General features: G+C 41.3%; 1 protein-coding gene across 3 annotated transcripts; it reads left to right on the top strand.

The window, feature by feature from the left end:
* On the top strand, positions 1-26,810 carry itgb1a (integrin, beta 1a). 3 transcript variants are annotated; one of them, XM_051411247.1, is made up of 17 exons: positions 1-326; positions 14,912-14,978; positions 15,377-15,462; positions 16,082-16,301; positions 16,412-16,582; positions 17,539-17,777; positions 18,064-18,219; positions 18,354-18,449; positions 18,921-19,010; positions 19,227-19,367; positions 20,364-20,560; positions 20,711-20,949; positions 21,083-21,305; positions 22,552-22,787; positions 23,002-23,168; positions 24,853-24,930; positions 25,530-26,810. In XM_051411247.1, the coding sequence occupies exons 2-16, from the start codon at positions 14,912-14,914 to the stop codon at positions 24,928-24,930; spliced, it is 2,406 nt and encodes an 801-aa protein (XP_051267207.1). In that variant the 5' UTR covers positions 1-326; the 3' UTR covers positions 25,530-26,810. The 3 variants fall into 3 exon arrangements, with proteins under 3 accessions (XP_051267207.1, XP_051267210.1, XP_051267209.1); XM_051411249.1 differs by lacking the exon at positions 1-326 and adding an exon at positions 764-881; XM_051411250.1 differs by lacking the exon at positions 24,853-24,930.
* Positions 26,811-27,350: the final 540 nt, after the last annotated feature.

The following is a 27,350-nucleotide window of genomic DNA, read 5'->3' as shown; positions in this document are numbered from 1 at the left end:
CAGCCTCTCCGCTCTCCACTGATTGAGACCGAGGAGAAGAGGTCCGCACAGACGCCGCTGGGATTTTGTTTCCTTTTCCAGCTCTCGACCCGTTCCCGCTCTTGGTTTTTAATAAACACTGTGTACATTTTCTGAGTGGAGGGAAGTTGAGGGGAATGAGTAGCGGGGGAAATCTACCGTGACTTTTTCGGAGGAGAAAGTGGCTCCCGGTGCCAACAGAGCAGATAGTTGCTGCCGCTGCTAGCGGGTCATCACTGGGAGCTGGGAGAGAAAAGCTAGCTTACTTCCTCTGTATGTTGGCCCCGATATAACACCACAGCGCCACGGTAAGGGAGCTCACACTCATGTTATATTGTTTAATCCCTACATAAAAATATTCTCTGTATTATTGTTAAGATTTTTTATGTACAGTCTTGTGTTACATTTGCAGTCTCAATACTGAGTTGATATGGTCCTTTAAGGCATTTTCTATCACTTGTAGTGACATTTGAATGTTCCTGTATGGACTAATATTTACCTGTGGCACTAAAGAATGACTTGAGATAATGGTTTACATGTTACATCTGCTACAATATCTTATTACTACTACTACTACTCTTAATAATACAATATGCTATTCATCCATCCATCTTTCTTTGGGTCACATGCAACAGGCTGTCGTTACACCTCTCCTCATTTAATGTGGATGGTCATATGAAAGGGCTTCAACAAGTAATCTCACATGATCTATTTAAATTACTCAGGGATCACTTCACATGAGATGCTGACAGCCCAGAGGGAGAGGGAGACTGCAGGAGTTTAAACTGCTGAAAGCATGAGTCAGTGAGGTCCTAAATCCAGAAGCCTTCTGTAGCAAACAGGAAACAGTACAGAGCTTAAAGGTGAGGGCTGGATGCACAACAAAGAAATCAGAATACATACATTAGCTTTCTGACAGACCGTGCAGCTTGTTGCAGTGTGTGATTGACAGGCTGCAGAGCATGCATTGATTGTATTAAGCAGAGTTCCCCCGATTTCATATGAAGGAGAGCAGCAGGAGGATGAAGGCCTTATAAATACAGCTGACTGTGCTGACTTCACTGTGTAGTTTAATCAGGGAAATGGAGGCAGACAGGGAGGCAAGGACGGAGGATAAAGAGGGGGCGTCGGAAGGAGATATGGAAGGCACAGGGGGTGGAGAAAGGACAGTAGGAGGGAAGGAGGGGGAGGAAGGCTAATTGAGGAGGAGGGTAAATGTAGGACAGTGGGGGGAGTTGAAAGACGGTAGCCGAGCCAGGAGCCACCAGCTGAATGGATGTGACCTCAGGGCCCCCCCCCAGGGAACAGCTGTTGCAGCAGGGGCCAGGCTCCCACCTGATTTACGAGACCACTTACTGCCACACCCAGGCCTTTCTTCTGGACCTGTGACGTTTCTCATGTGTGTGTGTTTGTTTCTTTGTTGGTGAGTGATGTACACCTTATGTGCCTACTTGTCCCCTGGAGACGGAAGTGATGAATATGCACTTTGTGATTTTGTGTGTGTGTGTGTGTGTGTGTGTGTGTGTGTGTTGCTGTGTTCCTATGGGACAGAGGTGATGAATGTGTGCGATTGCCCTCTACGACACATGCTTTGTGCCGGAGGGGGAATCTCAAGCTCAGAGGCGTAAAGTGGTACGAATAATCGCCTGTTACAGCCATTTACCTCCACCACACACACACACACACACACACACTGCTTACCCTGCAAGTTTGAAAGCGGGTCTACAACAGATGATCCCAGAAGAGCAGTTATCTGTGATTTGTTTGGCCGTGAATCACATGCCTGACCAACAAGTACTAACCTCTGCAGTCTTTCCTACATTCTGAAGTTTTCTCAAACCATATGGTAATTTTAAGTCAAGTTAGATTAAAACAGCAATTTTAAGAACTATTTTCTGTGCAGCACAATAGTGTCCCTTGCCGCTTTTGTTCTGTTCCCCTCTTCTGAATCATTTTTGGCACAGATTTGTGTTATTTTTGCAGCTAGATTGCGGGGTGGGTTCTACTTTTGGTTTTGGGTTGTGACCTCCAGAGCTGCTTTTTGCTCGTCTCTACACTTCTTTGGCTTTTTTGGGGGGGGCGCTTGCTTCTAAAAACAGCTTCCGAAACACCGGTGAGGAATGGCGTGGTTAAAGCTGACCTCTGCCTGCCAAGGTCTCCTGTGAAAATGAGGCTAAACATGCTATGTTGGTAGTAAATAGTAGCAGACTTTTTGCGGGCTGAGAGTTCTGTCATGCTGTGTTTATGATTGTGACACTGTGAAGGTTTAACTGCGTGGGCCCGCCAGTCGAAAAAGAAATGTTTATGTGCCTTTCATTCACAGAACGACTCAGCTCAAGGATATGAAAGAGTTTGTGTTAGGGCTGGGCGATATGGCTTAAAAATAAAATCTCAGATTTTTTCACACCAAACCCGATTTACGATTTTAATCGATTTTTTTTCCTTCTTAAAAACGCACTACAAAACAGGTTTTGCTTTTATTTTGTTTTGATTTTCCCTTCTGGGATTTGAATAAAATTTCCCTTTAGGGCTAAAGTGCAACAAAACGCAAGTCTTGAAACAAGCTTGTAAACAAGATGGCAGGCCATGCCATTGTAAACAACAGTGAAAATGTAACTTTTCAGCAAGCTTTCTACTTACTTCAAACAATGTCCCACCGGGTCCCTTTCTTATCATAAGGGACACAATGTGAAAATGAATCCACTAATGTAGACTGTTTTTTTAGCGGGTGTTTGTGGGCTGCGGTCCTGTATATCATGCAGAGAGCAACATTTCTCCCACTCGGCTGCATGCCTCTGCTTGAGGTGCAGGAATAAATTGGTCGTACTGCTACCTTTGGTTGCAACAGCTTTCAAACAAACTTTGCAGTGGGTCGTGGTTTGTTCGCTGTCGGACGCCACAAAACCAAACAACTGACGACACTGTGCCTTTTTTGGGGAGGAGCTCATCCTGGCTTGCTGCCATGTTGTGTGTATCTGTAGAGAGGCGGGGGGAGGGGTCAGCGCACTCTGACCTACGGGAGCCCAAAGGGAGCGCCGGTGTAGTGGAAGTTAAAGAGAAAACCGATTTTAACTAAAAATAAATCGTGTTTAACTACAAATTCAAATTAATCGATAAAATCGATTTATCGCCCAGTTCTAGTTTGTGTTTAGAAATGTGGCTTTATTCACTAACATGGACACTGGCTTGCCTTACACACCAACACGTACAATAACATCGCTGCCTGTAATCACAGAAATGGTCATTGTACTCGAATGGAAAGTTCGGGCTAAGTATCAAACTTCAATACTATGTTGGTAGACACTGAGTATTGAACACCTTTTTTAATGTATTTTGGAGCATTTTTGCCTTTATTAGATATACCGAACTGAGATACGTTTATAACACAGAACAAATTGCATCGATACTACAGAGTATCGAGAAATGTCTTGTCATTCTGTACCTAATTTCTAAATCAATGGAGTAAAACCTAATTAGATAGCCGACAGTAGAGAGGTGACAGTGAGTGGAGATGGATGGGGGACAGCATGCAACAAAGGTCTGCAACTGGACTCCAACTTGGGATGTTGCAATTACATTGTCGTTGTCTTAAACCCCTGGGCCACAAGGATGCCCTGAGATTCTTAGTGTTGTTTATATTTTCTTCAATCAGTATCTGTTATGAATCAGAATTTTGCCATTCTTAGACTTGTTATTTAGGCCAAGTTCTTGTACTGCTTGTGTTTAAAACATGTGAGAAGTGCCTCAAATATTGGCTTTCTTAAATGGAAAGAAACAGGTGAGGACTTGAGGACAAATGTCTGTCCGACCAACAGTCCAAAACACAAAGATATTTGGTTTACTGTCACATAAGACAAAGAAAACCAGCAAATGTCCACAACTGAGAAGCTAAGGAATATGTGTGTATATATATGTTTATATTCTAATGTTTACTATCCTCAAAAAAAGGTGTGGAAAGAAATATAATTTTGGTATTGATACTGAAACTCAACTTCAGCTCAGTTTTCTCTAACCATGCCCTGAAGTATGATAGAAACCATTGCCATCATTTTTTTATTTTACTGATTTTACTTACTTACTGAAGTTCTTGATTTGATCTAATTGGACTAAATCATATCTTTCTTTCGAAGTCTTTGTAAGCAATGAAAGTTCATAACAAAGTTTATAAAATTGGTTTGTTCAATATTTTGACATCAGAGCTCGTCGTCATACCTTTGTTCCTTTGCTGAGCACTGATCAGTTCCCATGTGCCTCCCCTCATTGCCCTATATCCATGAGCACATACAACCAGTACAATGCAAACACTGTTCTCTGTCTTTGTGAATGTGGTCTGTCAGATGCTGACGTCTCAGGGGTGTTAAGTGAGTCACCAGCAGTCTGCCAGTTCAGAGACAGGAACACAGTATAGCACTGTGGCTTCACAGATGGGCTCTTCTTTAAAGCCTCTCATTAGACTACGGAAATTCCTACAGTATAGTTGCAGATGTTCATATCTGATATAGCTTGATAATAGGAGTCAATTGTTCTCACTAACTCAATATTTAATTAAATGTAGGTGACATAATGCCCACCACAAATTGTTGAGCACAAAACAGTAAAGTATAATCATAATAATAAAGTAAATCTAAAAGCATAGACACTCAATTTAGGGTTATGGTTAGGTAACCCTAACCCTATAGATAGATCAACCATCAATATAAACATCTTTAGGATAATAGACATAACACTTATAAGGACTGTTTCCCCTCAAAGTAAAAAAAAAACACTGCTTATTGCTGTACAAGAGAAGTAGTTCAAGTTACTTCCTTCCCCTAATGACCTTCTGCTTTAAAATCTAAACAATGTGGTATACAGCAGTGATTGAGGAACTCTGCAGAAGCAGGTGTAAGTATCTTACCTCGAGGCAGACTAATGAGGCAGATCGCTAGCAGCATGTCAGGAAAATGATACCACACTCAGACAAAATGTAAGATCAAGATATCTAATTCACTCATTTATATTCAACACCAGCTGTGTAGCTCAGCTTGAAAGTTGTAAAGCAGTAAGGTTCTCTAAAGTACAAGCCTTTTACTCAGTCTATTGTTCTGAATGAGCGATACAGCAGAGCTTGAGCACTGTTTCAGAACATGATGTTCAGTCAGTGGCCCCTAAGAACGCCCTGAGAATTTAACATGACAGATATTCCTCTACTGTTCCCAAGAGGAAGGGCACGTAGCTGTGCAGAGCTCACTGTTTTAGCACTGCTGTTTTCACTCTCTCATGGTAAAGGAAGTGGAGGCCCTCTAGTTTAAGTGTCAAGTCTGTGGCCTAATGAAAGACATCTGAGTGTCATTAATGTGCCAGTTTTCGAGCATTAGGGCCTCAGCAGAAAGACGGCGGAGGTGTCCATAGCTGGCCTACTGCTGGCTTAAAATTGTATTAAGACCAAACTTTGACTGTGTAGAAAAAACAGACCAGCCTAGGACTTGCATGCAGCAGTTTCCTCATAGTCTTTGTGACTTGTTAGCTTCTGTTGGACAGCTTGTATACTGCAGTTTGCTCTCTGTGCTGCTGTTCTCACACAAAATCCTGTAGCTGTAGACTGTTCCTTCAGCTGTGCCATCATGCTTTAAGCGAAATGTCTTGATAACTGCAGGATGCATTGCCATTAAATTTGGTACAGACATTTATTTCCCTCTCAGGATTAATTGTAATCACTTGGTGATCCCTTAACTTTCCATCCATTAACCATCCATCATCAGGTGAAATACTTTGGCTTTTGCAAATACCTGCAAAGCTAGTATTCCCTTGGCTGTACTTGTATTGTGTATTAGTTAATATCAACATGCTAACGTGCTGGATTAAAATTGTAAACAACGTAAATAATTTATCTGCTAAACATCACTCTGTTAGCAATGTCCTCTTGAGCACGATATTGTGCTGACGTCAACATTCAGCTCAAATCACCAACCAAGTACAACAAGACCGAGCTGCTTGCTGCTAAGCAAATTTCCACCTTGCTGGACTGCAGCCAATGTACTGTACCAACAAAGTGCTACTCTGCCTCTGTTTGGATTAGCCTGACATTCTTACCCTAACCCTAACCAATCTCAGTCCTTATGCCTAAACCTAACCAACCAACCCAAGAAAGGCAGTGATTACTGGCCAGTCAGAGGCAGAATAGGGCGAGTCATGACTTTGCCACCCTGGGAAAAAAGACATTTGGCCAAGTTTATAGACGTTATGACGTAAGATAGCTAGCAACGAACACATTGTTGAACTCACACAGACACATCTTTGCATCAATTTGGGGGTATATTTGTGTCTAATCACGTCTTTCCTTTGACTTTGTATGCAATTGCCTCCAAACCTCACCTAAACTCTTTGTATTCAACTTGGAATTGAATTTAGTTTGTAATACAGTTAACACCGTGTGTCTCCCAGTAGCAGTAGTTCCTCTCTAGCAGACTGTTGGGACCATTAGCTCTGGAAAGAGGGCCTTTATTCTTGTCTTTATCCCCACACACTGTTGAGTTATAACCTCGCTGCTGTAAATATTTGCCTGAGACTGCAGACTGCTGTCATGTATCTGAATTATTCCTCAGCAATGCAGGTGCTGCGTGGATTTTTGCAGATCGTCCTGGAGAATTAATGTCCATGACAGCCGGATTTTAATGTCCAGTGAGGTCCTTTGGCTGTGCTGCTAACATTGTCTGAAGCCCTTTCCAGACTTGTTTAGCCTTTCCCAGAGAGATTGCAGTGATGGCCTGGTTTAGGTTTAAGAATCAGACACGCTTGATTCACAAAGACAATATGCTGCCGTTTTGGCAGCTCACAGCATTTTCAACTCTCTGTAACATTGCAGTCTGGTCCCCTGTCTCTCTCTCTCTCTCTCTCTTTCCTCTTTGTCTTCCTTTCTCTTCCCTTCTCAACTGGATGCCAAATATGTCATCTTCATGGCTTCAAGAGAGAGCTGTGGCTGGTCTCCAGGCCCCACGATGCAGGCTTCCTGTGTGATCCAGTTGAGCTTCCTGTGTTTCAGCAAAGGAATAGCTGACTCAGCAAAGACAGGGAGTTTGGGGAGGCTTACTGTACAGCAGATCCCAGCTCCATAGGCTGATCCCTGGGCTCACACTGTCACAGCCAGGCAACCCCTCAAGATCCCGTAAAACTAACCTACATTGTAGCCTCGCGGGTGGTGGTGAGAACTGGATGCTGCCCGTCTCTAGATCTGCTTTCAGAGGATCACCACAAACGGTTAAACAGATGGCTCCCTAAAAATGTCAAATTTTACAGATGCTTGAGCAAAGCTTGTCTACCGTCAAGTTTCTGTCTGTTATTTAAAATATGCAACAGTATAACAGCATTGGAGCTATTTAATTATGTGGAACACATTTTCCTGTCCAACAATGACACATTGCACTGACATTTCAGCACTTATATCAATACAAGGTTAGCTGGAGGTTTTTCCATATCTTTGTGGGGTTGAGGCAGATTTGTTTGTGTCTCGTGGAATTTAGTCCACCTTTTTGGAGTGATTGCAGAGGCCAGGTGGGGAGGACAAGTCAGAAATAACTTGTTAGCACTGCACAGCTATTTTCAACACAGAGATAGAGCCATGAATAGTGATATGGTCTTGGCACTCCTCCAGAGGTTGTGGTTTTGCCTCAATTGTTTCCACTGAACTGCTGTGGGAGGACATGTTGTGATGAGATGTGAACCCTGTTCAATATGAATGTTTTATTTGCAGAAAAGAAACCAGAACTGCTTAAATGTTATTGATTTTCTGACTGGAAAAGTTGTAAAGTCCTTCCAAGGCAGTATCCCCCTAGACGAGTATCTTTAGCCTCCCTCATACACACGGGGAATGTTGGCAGGCTTCAAGCCAACATATGTGGCTAAGTGTTTTGTGTGAAAGGCAGAGCAGAATTTTCAAGACCTTCTGTTGAGCTACACACAAAGCTAGCATTCAGGGTGTTGCGACTACCCCTATTATTCTGTTTAACTATTACAGAGTGGGTAATTACGGGTCTCTAGCTGAACTATTTAGGAAACTGCTTTAAAATAACTGATTCACATTTTTCATACTGTATGCCCTGACTAAAAAACTTGTACTACCATTTCACTTAGCTACCACTTTAATCAATAAAAATTTCAGTGACCTTTTGCACACAATGATGTTTCACCATTTTAAGCATTAAAGTGAGACTGGAACCTTTGAAAGGAGATCACATAAGCGATAAAACACAATCCTGCTGAATTCAGTAAACTCAGGGGGTCTGCTGCTGCAGCCTTAAAGGAAAATGCAGCCATTTTAACCTGTTTCCCATAAATGTGACTATTTTAAGTCTATGGCTTGTGCTGACTTGCCACCTCAGGGAAACAGATTCAGGGAAAACAAGGACGTGCAAAACAACACATATGGGGAAAGCTGCGAAAGCCTGTTGAAAGGCATAGTAAACACACAAAAGTCTCATGTTGACTAATGTTTGCAAAGTGCTGGGTAATGGACATTCCTGCATGAACATTACTGTCAATGTCGATCATGTGGACACATAAGATAAGAGACAAGACAAGACATCTATTCATGTAGTCAAAAAAACAAAATCATGTGAGTGAAACCGTACACATAGGATAAACACACGATTATCATGGGAATCTCCTCACATCAGTTTGCTGCCTTTATGAATCCTCAGCTTGAGCTTCTGTTATGTTTGTCATGTCACTGACAAACTGAATAAATGAATGAAGATTCAGTGTGCTATTATTAAGTTTGAACCTATCGTGACCCATTGGTTTGCGGAGTACCGTGTTGAAGCCTCGGGGTCAGCATTAGGCCGCTGTCGTGCTGTTTTTTGCAGCCATCAGCGGTGACGTAGCACTGCGCGTTGAGCTGCACTCATTAGCTGCGCTTAGTTTGACTCGTTTGTTGCAGGAGACAATGGCGACATTCCTGGTCACACGCATACACATATTACAGATAAACGGTACATTAAGATATGTTTATGAAACATTTGTGTTATATGAATTGTATCTACTGGGTGCAGTTGAGCATGACTTGTCAAAGTAGCCATTCCCTAAAGCATACCCTGGTTTATCTATTATTTATCTCTGTTTTACTATAAATTGGACCATAATTTACAAAGTCAACATAATGCTGTATGGAAAAAGACTTGAAAATAGCGACTGAGACCATAAACTCAGGAAACTGTTAACTGAGCTAGTAAATCAAGGGTTATTTACCCCATAAGACTCAAAACAATCAAACTTCTTTTTACAGCCAATGGAGCTGCCCCCTGATGGCCATTAGAAAGAATACAGGTTTAAGACACTTGGCTATTATCTTGTAAGTGTCGCTTCTGGACTTATAGGCTGCTGTTCAGTATGTCACTCAATGCAGTGCCTCATTCAGTATGTGACTTTTGAAGCCTTGATGTTATTAATTTACACATCTTACCTGTGGTAGAGACTTTGTAGAATATGCTTACGGTCCTATTCGTCCTGACATTCACTTACTAGCTGTTTTCTTTCTCAGAAGGTGAAAACAGAAATGGAAGCTGATATCATTGACACATACAGTATCTGTGTATACTTCTTTGAGGCTAAAAATAAAGGATGGCAGACTGAATCAGACGTGATGGAATCACAAGTTCCACTCCAGGTCTAGCTGTTCAATACAGTTATTTTCTCTTTTCTTTCTATTTGACAAAACTTCTTCTATTGAGGAAAAGTTTGAAAGCCGGAATGCTCATGTAATGTGGAAACTATGATGACATTTTTAGGTTTTTTTGTGCCTTCATTCCTACATTTGGTATGTTTCTCTTTTTTTCCCGTGGAAAGATCCCATTGGATTGTCTGCCTATATCAGTGTCCTAGAAGCAAAGAAGCACAAAGAGATTAAAGACATTAACACCTGCCTCATTAGTATTATTTATCTTGGCAAAGAGGGGACGGTGAGTGGGAACACTTTAAGGATCAGACCTTCTGTCATGGTCTGAGAGGGCAGCCTGATTCATTGCTTTTGTCTGCTACGAGAGGGTCCTCCGGATGGTGGTGGGAGTTGTCGGTGGGGGTGGACAGAGACACAGACGGACACTGTTTGGTATTCTCCTTCAGTTCTCTCCGGCGGCTTGTACGTCTCAGCTCAGATATGTTCCCTCACTCTGCGCTGTTTGAAGGGTATGTAAAGTCAGTGGGCCACTGGTTTGGCTTGGCTCACAGTGGAGGGAGTGAACTAAGCATTTGTGTGGGTGGTATGATGGAGGAGCGAGACAGAGAGAGGGAGAGAGGAAAGGAAACAAGGGTTAGAAAGGAGGAGGATGGGAGTATTGGATGCCAAGGGTACGATACTGACTGCATGGAACTGGATGCATCTTGGAATGTTTTAATGAAGTATTAACTAAGCTCAATATCCGGAAAGTCAAGATAATGATGCTTTAGCCATGCAGTCCTGTATATTTTCACTTAGTTGCCTTTACCAAATTGAGTCATAAATATTGTGTTGACCTTAAAAAGCCCTGAACAACTAGATAATTACTGTACAAATGGAGGGAGGGAAGATTAGAAGAGGCTAAAGAGTGAACTCAGCAGAGGTGAGGAAAGACTATAACTTCCTTTACTATGAACTTGAGGCAACTCCTTTCCCCTCTGAGTTGTGCACCGCCCTTTCCTGTTTTTCCTTCTTTTCCATTCCTTCTTTCCATGGCCGGAGAAGAACAGCCATTCTAAGTGAGGGAAGCCCAGGCTTTCTCCCACAATGAGCTCTGTGACTCCGAGCCGCCAGCAGTTCTTACTGCCGCAGTGTAGTGTAGTCGCCGCCTCTCCAACCCTACTGGTCATTATTCATGGCAGTGCTCGCTGAAGTAAGTACTTCTAAGCACTTGCAAATGCAGCTTAATTTAAAGGAAAGTGAATCCACTCATTCATGGTTAATGTTTGTGTGGCTCAATTTAGCTGTGTTTTCTACTCCAGAGGTTTTCACATGGTGGCTCAGGAACCACAAGGAGGTTCCTTGAGTGGACACCAAGGGAGCCCAAGCACAATAAGCAGTTATACAAATGTATTACAATGTAGGGCTGGTTGATATATCCAATTAATGCAATTAATTCAGTTTTCTGCTTTAATCTGTAACTAGGTGACGTTTGGTATTTTTGCTTAACCAGGTGACTTAAACAGTAATGAAATATCCACATTTTTGATTGAAGTGACCAATCTTTTAATCAAATAATTGTTTTAGCACTAGTTAAATTCTGAATTAATAGCAACAAACTGGGGAAAGGGGGTTGTGGGAATCAGGGTGTTACATCATCCCTTCAACATGGGTCTCATAGCTCACATGTCCCCAAAGTGCAGTAACAGTGCTGCAGGTTACTATCCTGGTCAGTCCCTCAGGAATGCCTGAGAAGCTCGGCCTGTTTTAGTCACGCACCACAGTGTCTGCCATGCATCACCTTCTCCTGCCAACTGATAGAGCTTTGGAAAGCCCATAAAACACTGCCCATGCTATTAGTCACAGCTCAGGTGTGTGTGACAAGTGGACAGGCGTTGAAGGGGAAAATGTGCACAAATGCATGCTGGTTTCTGACTGAGCGAGGGTGCAAGAGCGTGGGAGCTACATAACCTACTTTACTATAAGAATAACCAGTGCTGAGCTCTCTTGTCAGGAAACTGTCTGGAATTTATCTTTATTCTAGGCTTTCCCATGAACATACACACTTGAGCATTGTGGTTGTTTTTCAGACATCCCTTAATAGTCCTCATCCTTCCCTTCAGTACAATTTTGATTCGTATCTGTGTCATGACCAAAGTGGTCAAGCTGTTTATGAAAGTGTACTTTTCAAACCTTATTTATAGTGATGTTACTCAGTGAATCAAGATCATGTTTTTTGAAATCATCTTGCCTATTCAAAATGGTGTTGTTAGGGAGTGCTGCAAATATTGTTTTTTCATACAAAGCACGTATGAAAAACTCAGAACATGATCAATATGACCATACTGTAAGTCAGAAATTCTATAAGTGTCCCAGCTTTATTTTCGAACAAGACTAATATACCTATAGCCACAGTAGCAGCTTTGTGAGGCTATACTTAAGGCACAGCCCATTGCTTTGAGCTAAATGTTAATGTCCGCATGCTAACATGGCAATTGAACGTGATAGGAAGCATGGTTTGTGAGCCACATTTAGACTTATGAGTGCATAGACACATTACAGCATATCAAGACACATCTAGCTTTACTGTGAGCTTCCCACTTAAAGGCTTATGCAGCTGTCTATAATAAGGTAATAAGGTGTTGGTTGTTAACCTAACCATTGATGTGAATCAGTCAGGTCAGACGAACACTGGTTTAGATAATGTGTGTAAGGTATATAATGGCCAAATACTTTTTTGTGAAGCTATGTGATTCTTGGCTAATGGTTTTTGTTTTTACATCTGCATTCTGCCTTCTTACTTCCAAACTGTTGTTATAGTGCTCAATGCCTCAAAACCACCTTGAGATGTTGACAGGTTATATTTATGACTTCTGAACCCTGTGGCTTTGAAGCTGCAGTATTACGATGATCTTTCTTACTGATGAATTTCATTGCAGTCTGAACCAAATATGCTAACTTTGACTTTAATCACACAGGAACCACGCAGTAATTCCATATCTGATAACACTATCTAAAACACAGGCAGCACAACATCCTGCTCCTAGCCTTTCCTTGGACCCTTCTCTGCTATATTTTACTGTAGTTTTTTACTGAGCATTCCTCTGCGCAGCTGCTAAGCTTCATGGGATTGAAGACAACACGGTTATTTTTCTAACTTGACACCTCGCTGGCGTTTTATAGACGTAGTTTGCATTTGAATGATTCCTTGGAGCTGAAGTAGAGACCGCAGCAAGAATGAAAAGAAAATATCTTTCTGTGTGGTTTTGTTATAAGAGGAATGTGAACCTAAATTCCTTCATTTTAAGTCTGATCTTCACTGAAATCAGTTGTATGGCTCTGTTATTTTAGGTTGTCACAAACATTTTGTGATGCAGTTATTCTCTTCAGAGTCTGTTAGCTTCAGTGTGGTGGTGATAGTGTAACAGTGGCAGAACCAGGTTAAATGTGGAATTTATCTCACGTGGAAACCCACACACACCACCTATGTACAGCAGTGGAGATTCAAGCCAGCTGATCTAATCTGGGGGGCTGTAGACAGGCCGTCTGCCCCTCTGTGTCTATATAAACGGACCCACACACACACACACAGAGGCACACAGGAATGCATCATTCAACACCGCACACACTGAACGTCAGAGCCTCCTTTACCACAGTGTAAGGGAATGCAGTCTTTTAATGTTCCCTCTATGAATAGCCAGCAACAGTCACTGGTTTAAAAAACTAAAAAGAAAAAAGGGTTTTGTCACTCTATCACTGTCTGTCTGGCTCTAATTTGAACCTCATGCTTTAGCTACTGTGGAGATTCCCATAGAAATGACTCGCATGAGTTTGTGATTTATGGCCGAACCAGATATCGGTTTTGCAGTACATTCCACATGTTAATTAGATTCGGCACATGCTGATCCCTCGCTGGCCACTGCACCTTAATACAACATCAGCCCATTGATTCATTGTCTCTCTGTAGGAGTCTACCCAACTGTTGCTTATTAGAACTGGCAATAAGTGGTGATTAGAATCCCAAAAGTGTCGGTACTAACTGGATCTTTTGAGGCAGCAGCAGTGATGTGGGATATATAATCATAGTCAGGGCTCACTGGAAATCCCTTGTCTTTAACTCTGTTCTTATGATTATTTATAATCAATAAAGGTATAACCTCAGACTCAAGGTCAGTCTTCTCTGGCATTTCTTAGTCAAGCCTATCAGTGTTGATCTAGGGATGTCTGTTGGTTGGTCTCTGCAACTATTGGATGGATTTCACTGAAATGATGTACCGACATTCTTGGTACCCAGAGGGTGGAACTTAATAACTTTTGTGATCTCCTAATTTTACTAGTTAGAATTTGAGGTTTTAGTGAAATGCTCAGCCAATTAGATTGGTTGGTTGCCCCCCCCTTGGTCCAGACTCAAATATCTTTGCAACCATTGGATGGATTGCCTTGACATTTGTTACAATCATCGTCCCAACATGAAAGGCTAAAAGGTCTAAAGGTTAAATTATGACAATACCGTCAGGCTCAGCTGTAATTTTTATTGCTAATTAGAAAATGTTAGCATGTTAACACTCTAAGATGGTAAACATTAGCATTATCATTGTGAGCATGTTGACCAGCTTTTGTTCACAGCACTGCTGGGCTTAAGTACAATTTCACACAGCGGCTAACGTGGCTGGAGACTGTTCACAAATCAGCCGTTATGTGCAGAGAAAGGTCCTTCAGTTCCCTTATACTTAGTAAGTCATGAGCTTTGCAATTACTAGGACAAGATGCATCAATATGGCCAAAGAGCCTGCACGCAGACAAGAGATCAATATATACGACAAGAGAGGGGTTGACTCCAGGGAACTGATGCTATTTACAGTAAAAGGGATTGTGGGGAAAAGGGAGGCTGCAATCCAAGCCAGGGGCAAATCAGTGTGGTTGTGTGTGTCTGTCTGTATGTGAATTTGTGTATTCATGTTTGTGTGTGAAAGCAGTCTGAATTGAATTAGCTGCCTGTTACCCTTTGACCGGCCGAGAATAGCCAAGCCCCTGCCACGGGATAATTTATTATCTCCAATTATAACCAAGCCATTTACAGATTCAATCTGTCATTTCTCTGAGACTCTCGCTCTTTCAACCCTTTAGTCCAGGAAATTATGAATTTGAGCATTCAGGCTGCCAGCTATTATTGTTACCAAAGAGATCACAAAGCATATTCCTTTTCAAAACAGCAGTAGCTCTTTGATGAGACCACACATTGAAAAGATGTTTTCTTTTTTCCAGATGGACCTGAAGCTGCTCTTGATATCCACATTGCTAGGACTCTTTTGTTGCAGTAATGCTCAGAAAGGTAAGATTTCTCTGTCACATCTCATTTTGTTAAACAAGATTGGCTTACATACTGAATTGCTGTAGCATCATTATCCTGTCCCATGATGTCACTTTGTTGATGTCAGCTTGCATAGCAAACGTACAATTCCTATTGATGACTACCTTCCTAGAGAGAGAGGCCAGCTACTTTAACCTAATGATGTCACTGACCAGAGATCCACCTTAGCATCGTGGGGCGTAGAGGATAATGGAAAAGACAGAATATTCTGTCTCCAATTACCACAGAGCCACGCAGCGTTCCAGATGAACTGATGTGTAAACACGGGGGGGCTTAACAGGCTGCTTACTTTGCAGGGACTGTGCTGCACCCCTGCTCCCTCTCACTCCTCCTCTCTTCTCTCTTTGTTTTCCATCCAGAGGGTAACGAGTGCATCAATGCCAACGCCAAATACTGCGGGGAGTGCATCCAGGCTGGAGCCAAATGTGGCTGGTGTACAGACCCAGTAAGTGAATCGAAGCTGTCAGCTATAATCATTGCTGAGAAATGCAGTTTGATGCCGTTATGATGCCATTAGTCATATATCAAAAGTAAGCACGTAGTTTGGGTTTGTTCCCAAATGTAGGGCTGCAGCTAATGATTGTTTCTGATAATTTTTGAAAGTAATTGATTCATTGTTTAACCTATTAAATATCAGAAAACATAATCATATCATTGATGTTGCAGGCAGAGTTTGTCCAGTTCAGGTCCAGCCTGGCCTGTCTGGACTTAAAGTGGTACTGCAGAAATTTTGTATTTTACTTTCATTAAGTTGCAGGATTTCAAGAGACATTATTAATAAAAAAAATAAATAGAAATTCTTGACTTTTTGTCCCTAACATAGTTAAAAACTCCACAAACACTGGATCCTTGATTTTCCATAATGCAACTCAATAGTGTCTTTTGTAAGACCCTCTATGCCTGCTAAATGCCCACGTTTCGCCCACAATGCCCCTGGTTTGTAATGTATTTTTAGGCTCCAAGAGAAGCCAAGAGAAAGTCCCCCAGATGAAAGCTCTAATACACTGATTTTCACTTTTAAAATTTGATTGTCCCTTTAATTCTTCCTGTGCTGCTGCTCTTAGAACTTTCTGAAACAGGGTGAGACCGTGTCGACCCGTTGTGACGAGCTGGATTCTCTGATAAAAAGGGGCTGTGATAAAGCGATGATTGAAAACCCACACGGGGAACAGAAGACCCTCAAGAACAAACCGGTGACACATCGCAAGAAGGGAGCAGAGAAGCTGGATCCAGAGGACATCACTCAGATCAAGCCCCAGAAACTCAGCCTCACCCTCCGATCTGGTGAGAATACATTTTAATGAAGCTTTTTCTGAAGCTGTTCTTACATTCTTTTGGATTGGATTTGACATTACCACTATGACAGAGTTTTAAATTATGGTAACTTAATGTAGGGGAGCCCCAGTCCTTTGACTTGACGTTCAAACGAGCGGAGGATTATCCCATCGACCTGTACTACTTGATGGACCTGTCCTACTCCATGAAGGACGATCTGGAGAATGTCAAGAACCTGGGAACCAGTCTGATGCTGGAGATGGAGAAGATCACCTCTGACTTCAAGATAGGTGAGGATTTTCATAATGGAGTGTGTTCAAAGTTTCTTTTCGGGGCAAAGAATTGAAGATTTTTCCATGTTGCATTTTTGTTATTGGTTCATGGCTTTCCTGCCAGCTGCACTTAGAATCTGAAACACATGTCCAATCTGAGGGGTAATTAATATAACTAAATAAAAACAACAACAACAAACCGTTTTGTGGTCATTTCCACTCACCTGGTGTTTTTGAAGTATATCAGAGACACAGATACTGTGTGAGCTAAAAGGGACAGGTGCTTGCTAGTGTTCTAAAGAGAACAGGAAGTTAGCTGTTGTAGTTTGTGCCCCCCACTAACACGGCCAATAGTTGTTGCAACAGCAGCATTGCTTTGTACTGTGTACTCCTTCTCGGACAGACATGACACACACATCAGTGTACACTGTACACTTTCTGGGGATATCACTTTACAGATTATCTCTGTCTATAAATCTGTTTGGAAATCATAAACAATAGCTCAGAAGTCCAGAATTTGCGAAGGATCACACGTTTTCTTCAGTACCGAAGTAATCCACAAGAATAACAATAATATCTATATAAAGATATTATATTTTATATATATATTTATATATATATATATATATATATATATATATGTACATGTAACATCCAATATGGGGGCGGTGTGGGTGTGCACAATTTTGTGTGGGGGGGCACAGTATTAGACTAACTTGTTTTTTCAGGTGTCCTGTTGAGGGTATTAAATGCCACCCAAGTTTGAATGACTTTTGTCTGATCTGCAAAAACAAATCGACACAGTTGAGAGGTCATTGACCTCTTCTGAATTCATTTGGTGTCATCTTACCCTTAGACTACAGCACCCAGTCTCAAACTTTAAATACATTTTAAGTCTTTAAAGCTTTTCCCACTTGTTGATGTTTTGCTTAAGTTGTGTAAAAAATAACTCTGATCCCAACTGTCATCCGAAGGTTTTGGGTCCTTCGTGGAAAAGACAGTCATGCCATACATCAGCACCACCCCGGCCAAGCTGCTGAACCCATGCACAGGCGACCAGAACTGCACCAGCCCGTTCAGCTACAAGAACGTCCTGAACCTGACCAGCGATGGCAAGAAGTTCAACACCCTGGTGGGCCAGCAGCACATCTCTGGAAACCTGGACTCTCCTGAGGGGGGCTTTGATGCCATTATGCAAGTTGCTGTGTGTGGGGTAAGCAAAAAAGGAAAATTCCTGTTCCCCTTCAGTGATCCAGTGGGAAATAATCATGCTCAGGTTCTCAATTCGAGGTAATTTTCCCACAATTACGGCACCTGCTCAGAGGGATTCAGCGCCAATAAATGTGTTTATGTGTGAAAGGGTATTTTATGAGTCCTTGGTGTTTACAAGGAGTATTTTTTGTGTCTCATTCTGCTCAAATTCTCCCTTAACTTTTATAGAGAAGATAAATCGCTGTTAGCAGACAATTTTTATGACTTTTTGTGTTTCTTTTTCTCAGGATCAGATTGGCTGGAGGAATGTGACTCGTCTGCTGGTGTTCTCCACTGACGCTGGCTTCCACTTTGCTGGTGATGGCAAACTGGGTGGCATCGTTCTGCCCAATGATGGAAAATGTCACTTGGAGAACAATATGTATACAATGAGCCACTACTATGTAAGTAGCGCGGTGTTGTTTGGCCTGTTTTGAAAGCTTTCTACACGGGGGAAAGACCCTGCGATGTTTAGCGGACATTTGGGCGTGCTACTTGTGTGGACTGTGTCATTGTAAATCTCATTTCTGTTTTAAAGGACTATCCCTCCATTGCTCACCTGGTTCAGAAATTGAGCGACAACAACATTCAGACCATCTTTGCAGTCACAGAGGAGTTCCAGCCTGTTTACCAAGTGAGTTCTCCTTCTTTTCTCTATCTGACATGTGTCGACTTCACTTTTGTCCCTTTCTTTTGGAGCGTACTCTTCCTCATTCCTTTTTTGTGCATGTTTTTGTTTGGAAGATGATGTGATGTATAAAAAATATCCATCTCGGTTCATACATGTGCTTCGAGTTATGGTAGCATCTGATTATTTCCTTCTGCCCTGCTGTTGCTTTTCAGGCCAGTTCAACCCATCTGAGTTTAATAAAAGCTCATTACGTAGCCTCACAGTAGCTTAAGTGCTTCAAAGCAATGATGATTTCATAATTTCAAGGTTAAAATCAATATCATATCTATCTTAATCTGTAAGCAAATGGTTACAGTCTATAAAAGCTCATAGAAAAGTATTCTTGAGAGTCTGTTGAGAGCAGAGATTCCAGGGATCACAAGACTAACAGAACTTTGATAAAGCTTTATTCTAAACTTTTATCTCTCTCCTCAGGAGCTGAAAAATCTGATACCGAAGTCTGCAGTGGGCACTCTGTCAGCCAACTCCAGCAACGTAATCAACCTTATTATAGACGCTTACAATGTAAGTACACCGTCAATCATTTACTCACATACACCACATTAAAGCCTTCACCATTCTGACTGAGTTAGGACAGTCAAAGCTTTTTCCAAACACATATTCTCATTTAATACTCAGCTAAGCCTTTGTGTATGGTTCACTGTCCAAACAAAGCTACCAGACAACATTCCAGTGCAGAAAATGGAAACAGTCATGTTGTTATCTCTTGGTTTTTGGCAGTCTCTCTCGTCTGAGGTTATTCTGGAGAACAGCAAGCTTCCAGAAGGGGTGACCATAGCCTACACCTCCCACTGTAAGAATGGAGTTGTTAGCGAGGGCGAAAATGGACGCAAGTGCTCCAACATATCCATCGGGGATGAGGTGAGGATGGAAATTGCTTTCTCTTTGTTCTATTCCACCAGTAGATGATTAAGCCTGTCAACACACACCACCATTCAGGTCATTAAAAGACTAAAAAATGTCAAATTGAATTGATGTGATTAAAAAGGATTACATGTATTTACTGTATGTGAATGGCATACTAATACTCAACAGAGATCATAGCAGAGCTGCAACAATTAGTCAGTTAATCAATTAATCAGCTCCATAATCAACAACTATTTTGATAATTGATTAATTGTTTTGAGTCATTTTCTGGTTTCTTCATGACAGTAAACAAAATATCTTTGGGTTGTGGACAAAACACATTTGAGGACGTCACCTTGGGCTTGCTTTTGCTGACATTTTATGAACCAAACAACTAATCTGTTAATCCAGAAAATGATCAACAGATTATTCTATAATGAATATAATCATCAGTTGCAGCCATAGATCATCGTATCTTGTCATTTAAAATGTATAAATCAATACAGATAAACCTTGTACTGGCTGTATAAAGTATCTGAACTTTAAGTTATACCGCAGGTAGCCTGTTTTCCCTGTGTTATTTCTTTTTTTGTTAGTTTTACTTAAACTCAATTCTATGTAACATTACAAGTTTTAAAAAGTCCACCCAAAGCCTCCGCAGTCTCCCACCACTATCAGGCCTACATTAGCAGATACTGAAAATCTATCCACGGACCATCAAACTGATCAGCAAATGGTTGATCGTAGACCCTGACAAAATATTGCATTACTAATTAAACCAGCACCTTAAACCAGATGTTTCTTTATTGCTTGTTCTCTCTGGGCAAAACTACAACCTAATAGCTAATGTACACTCTGAGGTGAAAGAAAGGTTTCCTGTTTGGGATATTCAATATTTTCCACCAAGCACTTTTAAATTTGGCACACTGTATTGCACAAAAACTACTGCTTGTGATGCTCTACCTTTAAGGTCTCAGTTGATCTCCATCTCCTCTATTCCTTCACTTCTAGGTCACGTTTAGCATCAGTGTGACATCGAAGGGTTGTCCGAAACAGGGTAAGACTGACACCATTAAGATAAAGCCCCTGGGCTTTACAGAGGAGGTGGAGATTACCCTCAACTTCATCTGTGAGTGTGAATGCCACAAGGACGGTATCAAGAATAGTCCACTCTGCCACAACGGGACCTACGAGTGTGGAGCCTGCAAGTAAGTTTGTCAACGTTTCCACAATCTGTATTACACCACACATCTTAGACCGCAAATACCAATACCTTCAAGGCTCATATTCAGTCTTACTTAGATTTCTGTTATTGTATTAATAAAAGCTTCAGAATCACAACTTCTCCTCTGTTCCAGGTGTAATGAAGGACGTGTGGGCAGACAGTGTGAATGCAGTAGCAATGATGTGGCCACGGAGGACATGGACAGGACCTGCCGTAAAGACAACGGCACAGACATCTGCAGCAACAACGGGGACTGTGTGTGCGGCACATGTGAGTGCAAGAAGAGAGATAACCCTGAGGAGAGGTACAGCGGCCAGTACTGCGAGTGTGACAACTTCAACTGTGACCGCTCTGGAAACAAACTGTGTGGAGGTGAGAGTGAAAGTGCATTCCAGATCTCAGCACTTAGACTTTACTCAGTGCCGCAGAAACTGTTTAATGAACCTTGGATGATGTTTCAAAAGAGAAAATGTCTCATTAAAGCTTCCCTACTTTTTTTGCTTAGGGCATGGACGGTGTGAGTGCAGAGTGTGTATCTGTGACCCCATGTGGACCGGAAGCGCCTGTGATTGTTCTCTGGACAACAGCACGTGTATGGCCAGCAACAAGCAGATCTGTAACGGCAGAGGAACGTGTGAATGTGGCACCTGCAAGTGCACTGACCCCAAATTCCAGGGTCCCACCTGTGAGACTTGCCCAACCTGTCCAGGAGTCTGTACAGAACACAAGTAAGTCTAAAATGAACAATGTACAAATGTTTGTAATTTGTCATATATTACATATTTTAATGAATGGTTTATTTTCTCATTTAAAAGAGGATTTTAGTAAGTATATTGTAATAAATATGCTATATGTACATTAGAGCAAGTTATGAGTTGCTGTAATAATTTCTCATCCTCATACCATGGAGTGATACCTTTGTTGAGCAGCTACACTATAAGAAATGCTGGTGGAAATCCAAAGGTCTAACTAAACTAAAACTCTAACTAAAATGAGGCTTTAACAGTCTGAATTAGCCCAATAAAGTGGGTATCTTCAGTAGTTATTGCCTTTTAAGCACAAAATTCCCTCTTTTTGTTTCCCTGGACGGTGTTGCCTCATATTAGCTTTGGTTGTGGATTATATCTCTCATCTCTTATAGTACAGCGTTGTCATTCTGCAGGTATAGCTTTACAGTCATTGTGTAGAGGAGGAATCATTACAGCAAGCCACAACTCTTTAAATGCATGTGGCATTTTTGTGTTGCATTGAGATAAATCCCCAACAATCCTTTTACACCTTAAGGAACATTATGCAATTTTAGGATGCTATGCATGATTCGATGTAGTATGGCTGGGGGAAGGCTAATAGGAGAGACCGTTTTAGACAGTAGGAAAAGTCAAAATGTTCAATACTGGTAAAGAACAGTAAGTCCAATTCAAAAAGGCAAATAGACAAAACCAGTATTTCACAAATGTATTTTAAAGGGTCAGTTCACACCAAATAATTAAAAAACAATGCTTTTTTCTCTCTCTTGACTCTAATGATACCAGTACGTAGCCAAATTGATAGTTTTAATCCATGTTTAGTTATATCGGTCTTGAGATTTCTGCCTTCACCCCAATACAAGGGTTGTCTATGGCGCTACAGTATTTCTTTAACTCTAACAGTAACTCTGGATAATCTACAGCTATAAGCCTCCCTGTGAAACTACCTCAGAAACAGAATACTCTCAGCGTGTTCTGTGGATTGTCTAGAGCAGAGGTTTTTAAACTCTAACTGCAGTAGTCTCGAATTTATTTGAAGGGAGGCCCACGTAAATCCTCTGTTATCATGGAGTGGAGAGAAACATTTTTGACTCAAGATACCTCAGAACCTGTTTAAATGAAGCTAAAACTTGCTGCATTATAGCACCCCAAAAACATCCAGTGAAAATGTGGGACACAGAACAAATCTCACTGCTCATTACTAACAACAACACCCTGTTGCTTCCAGGGAGTGCGTCCAGTGCCGGGCGTTTGGCACCGGCGAGAAGAAGGACACATGTGAGAGAGATTGCAGCTACTTCAACCTGATTAAAGTGAAGGACAGGGAAAAGCTGCCCCAGCCCAACGACGCATCCTACCCTGTGATGCACTGCAAGGAGAGGGACGCCAACGACTGCTGGTTCTACTACACCTATGCCGTCAACAACAACACGGAGAAGGAGGTCCATGTGGTGGACACGCTGGGTGAGCAGAAAGCTGGGCTACCATGAGCCAGGGTGTGGAAGGTTTCTGTTACACTGAAAGCTAATTACAGGGGCTGTGGCGGTTGAGCAGCAAAAATAGGACTTTTGTTTATTCACACACAGCCGTGTGATGGTATGTTTTTCCCATGGTCTTGTTATTTTTGCGCTGTTATTTCAAGCTGCCTAAACACACGCTGCACCCTGCTTCGTTTCAGACTGCCCCTCCGGTCCTGACATCATCCCCATCGTGGCAGGCGTGGTCGCAGGCATCGTCCTGATTGGTTTAGCCCTTCTGCTCATCTGGAAGCTCCTGATGATCATCCACGACAGAAGAGAGTTCGCCAAGTTTGAGAAAGAGAAGATGAACGCCAAATGGGATACGGTGAGTGTTTGGCACTTTGACCAGCTCTCTGAAAGATGAGCAGGATAAATATTTTCACATTTTTGGCAGAAGGTGGGTTGAGTAATTCAAATGTGGAAAGCAGGTGTTGTTTGGCCACTCAAAGCCAGTCGCTGTCAGGGAATTAACTTGTGAAGATCGTTTGTTGTTCTTAGCAGCAGATGAGATTTGCAGACTTGATATGATATCATTAATAGGTCTCTCTCACAGCCTCTTCAGTCTCACAGCTGCAGAAATAGATTCAATGTGTTGCTTTTGAGTGGCGCTCAAAATAAAGAGGAAAAATGTCAGCGACTGTGTGGACTTTTTTGGGAATGTTATGCACTCTGAGCATAGCTGGACTTTTTCTGGGGAGTGGCCACAGCTCCTCCCCTCCCTGCTTCCTCCCCTCTGTAGTCTCATCAGCCAACATCAATGTGACAGGAGACTGGATTTAAGCACAACTTCATGTGCAGTGATATGCCTCCACCTAGTGGTGGAACTGTGTCCTTCCCACAGTGTTCGCCTGTGGGCTCGATGCTGCAGATGTTCCTGATGAGTGCTGCACCCATACTGTGTGTTCTTTCTTAGGGTCTTTCTTACTACCATGGGCAGGGCAACCTATGGCTCCAGATCCCTGTAATTTTGAGAAATTAGAGGTTAAAGTTAGTAAAACAGTAACTAACCTGGGTTTCATGACAAGATAACAAGGCAAAGCAACCATGAGGAATTTCTTGTGCTCTCTTATGGCTGCAACCACACCATCCTTTAGTCAGTTTAATCAATACGGGACAGTTGGTCCTTGTTTAATTTACACTCAATGTTTTCTTATCTGCATATCCACAGTTCTTCACAAATGCAGGACAGGGAATGAATAATAAATAGTTTAAAATGTCTGCAACACCGTAGTAGATCCGTGAATGGAATACTAAGTGGGACCAAGGTCCCAAGGGAGGGCTCATTGGACCCCAAAGCCAGAGCCTCGTTTTGAAGTGACTGTTTAGCATTTCTTGTTCTAACATTCTCACAGGCTCAGTCAAATGTAGAGATATCCAGATCACTGTTTTTTGCTCCTGATCCTGATTTCCTGCATAATACAGCTGTAGAGTGCCTAGGCAATAGTAAAGCTGCATTAAATTAAATATAGTTACTTATAAATGTTAATACAACCCCACACATGGTTTTCTATTTTTTTTATGCTTTATTATATGTTTGTATCTGAGAGGGGGGTCAGTGTGGCTCAGTTGCAGCAGGAAGCTTAGGAAAGATTCATACAGCCTGTGTTCAAGATCTGAACATTTTTGGTATTGTCAGGGCATCATCATTATTATTATTATTTTTATATGTGGGGAATGTGGGGAATAACATGCAACTAATGTCCCAGGTTTATCAGTAAAATACCCCAGAAAAAGACACAAAATGACCCAAAGTTACGCAGAGAGTTGGTGCTCTAGTAGGTAGCCTCTTGTTGGGCCCTTTACCTTATCCAGCCCACTGTCTTAATGACGGTTTCCAATCAGTAAATGTCTAAAGCGCAGAAGATCTGCATTATTTCTTACCTTCTATTTCTCACATTGTCTTCCTGTAATCACTTTATTCATACTTTTCTCCCTTTTATACAGCTTTTTTCTTTATTGTTCTGTTTTTTCCTGCTGAACTCTACTCTGTCCTCATTCTCTACCTGTAGCAAGAGAACCCCATATACAAGAGTCCTATCAATCAGTTCCAGAACCCAAACTATGGACGTAAAGCTGCTGTCCTTTAAGTTTGTATTTCTTTTCCTTTCCACTTCATTTCCCTGCATGGGCTGTTCATGTGTGTCTTGAGTTCACTCAGCTGCTACTTTTTCTTTATTTCACCTTTCCTTTAAAACTATCAAGTAGACTTCGAGACAGGTGGATCATTAGGAAGAGTAATATTGCCTTCAGAGTGCATGAGTGTGCTGTGACGATCAATACAGCTGAAAAACCACAAAACCTGTTCAGTGTTTGAAGATATAAAGTGTCTTAAGGGAACAAATACCAAAACCTTGGTAAGTATGTTACGTGTTAGGGACAGTTCACCCGCAAAACTACATATTTTCCCTTTTATCTGTAGTCTATGTAAAATATGGATTTTTGAGTTTGGGGTGAACTGTCCCATTAAATATGATGCCTAATTTGTACCTCCTGATATTTGGTATGTTTTTACAAAAGCATGCCTGTGTAAGTGTGATCTAAATAAATGACAGTAAATGATGACGGTAACCCAGTTTTTGTCTGTGTGATTTGATGAATGTGTCAGAAAAGCTAACAAACACTTAGCACCTTGCTTGACTGAATAATAATAACATGATTGTGACTTTATTTTTTTATTGCTTTCCAGGGTGAAAATCCCATCTACAAAAGTGCTGTCACGACAGTGGTCAACCCCAAATATGAAGGAAAATGATGGCGTTGTAGTTTTTAGTGAACTCTGCTATCAAGTATCTGACAACTGCAGTATTTGCCGTGAGGTTTTGGGGTCTGAGGGGAACTTGTGGTGGAATTTATCATTTCTTCTCGTCGCTTTACCATTATAATGTACCGTACGGCCACTGCATCTGTATTTTTACTAACACTTACGATTTATATGCATTTGTTGTATTTTAGATGTACAGTATACAGTGTGTGTATATACTTTTAAGTTGCATATTTGCAGAAATTATGACATGAAGGTGCTTTTTTTTCCTGCCACAGGACTGGTATGGGAGGAGGATCTATCTTTTTTTAAACAACACAATATGGACACTATGGATACACAATATATGTACAAGAGTTCCTCAGCTTCTGTGTCTTTCTCAGACACTTCTCTGTCTTTCACGCCCTCTTCTCGTCTCTCTGTGCACTGACTTCCTGTGTGTCTCTGTGTGTTCCAGACAGGACCTGAGTTTAATATGTAAATTGTCAGCCATAGCAGCACATTATGTCAATGTGTGTGTGTGTGTATATATATATATATATAGAAAACAACTGCAATTGGCCGTATTGAAGAAAATTTAGCATTCAACTTGGATTGGACAGATATGTTGAATGACAGTAGTGAATGCAGTGGTTGTAAATGTAGTTTTGAACTGCAGTTTAAAAAACATCCAGTGTTTGAGATTTTATTGCACTCTTATTGAGTACTAAAGGAGCAAATACACAAGATGAAGATTAATATCAACTATCATTATTTGAATTGTTGATGTACTATCACAAAGGGACTGTATACCACTTGTTAAAATGATGAAGTTGTGGCAGTGTTGAACAATCAAAGGATTTGTATAGTTATGATACAAGTTGCAATTAACTAATATTATATTGTTGTATTTGCTAACTGCAGTAACTTTATTTCTCGTTCTCAGGTCCTTTCCTGTGTTTGTCAAGTACGCCAAAAAATATGTTTTCGGTTGTTCAGTGAACACATTTGTGCAAGTCAGTTTTGTTAGTAGGATTTTTTTTTAGATTGGAAGACTGAAACAAGAGCGTTTGTTCCGACGACTCTGAAATGCTTTCACACCCAAATGCCTCTGAAGCACCACACACAAGCCTTTACAGTATTGATTTCAAAGTGCCTTTTATTTCAACACCATGTTCTCTCCCAATGCTGTTTATGAGTTATTTATTAAATAAAGTACAAAAACTGCCTGTGTCTTTCTGTGTGGAGAATTATGACTATAAGATAATTCCTCGTCTTCTGAAAATCACTTTGAGCATTTTTAAAAATGATTGTCTCCATTGTTTTAAATAGTGGGTCATGTCTGCTGAAACTGAGGAGCAGTTAGATCAAACTAACAGTGAGTACAAACATAATTCAAGTTAGGTACAGTATAAAGCTGTTCTCAGTACACTGCTTAGTTGTACTTAGACATATAGAGCATAACATCCATTAGATATCCTGCCATGGTTTTAGCTTTTGAGTGGTCACAAGTGTCTCTGCTACAAAGTTAATTGATCCTGTAGGGCTCATTCAGATGAAGACAGGATATTGAGTTGTATTGAATCGAAGACAAATCCTGTTCAAATAAATGTTTAGTCAGCCCAGTGCCAGATGTGGAGACAATTTGAACACAGTACAAGCCATTATATTAAAGTTGTCTTTATAAAGAAAGAAAAAAAGATAAAATGTCTTACCTGCTTGTCAAGCACTGGTCTTCTTCAAAGTATGACATGTATTATGTTTCTG

Source organism: Dicentrarchus labrax, unplaced genomic scaffold (assembly GCF_905237075.1).
Source record: "Dicentrarchus labrax unplaced genomic scaffold, dlabrax2021, whole genome shotgun sequence".
Lineage (NCBI taxonomy): Eukaryota > Metazoa > Chordata > Actinopteri > Moronidae > Dicentrarchus > Dicentrarchus labrax.
This window is presented reverse-complemented; position numbering and strand designations above follow the sequence as displayed.

Excerpts from the sequence above, each read along its gene's own strand:
- itgb1a (XM_051411247.1), top strand. The coding sequence starts at position 14,912 with ATGGACCTGAAGCTGCTCTTGATATCCACATTGCTAGGACTCTTTTGT. Across the intron at positions 16,583-17,538 it reads CACCTCTGACTTCAAGATAG|GTTTTGGGTCCTTCGTGGAA; the intron begins GTGAGGATTTTC and ends TGTCATCCGAAG. Across the intron at positions 21,306-22,551 it reads GGAGTCTGTACAGAACACAA|GGAGTGCGTCCAGTGCCGGG; the intron begins GTAAGTCTAAAA and ends TGTTGCTTCCAG.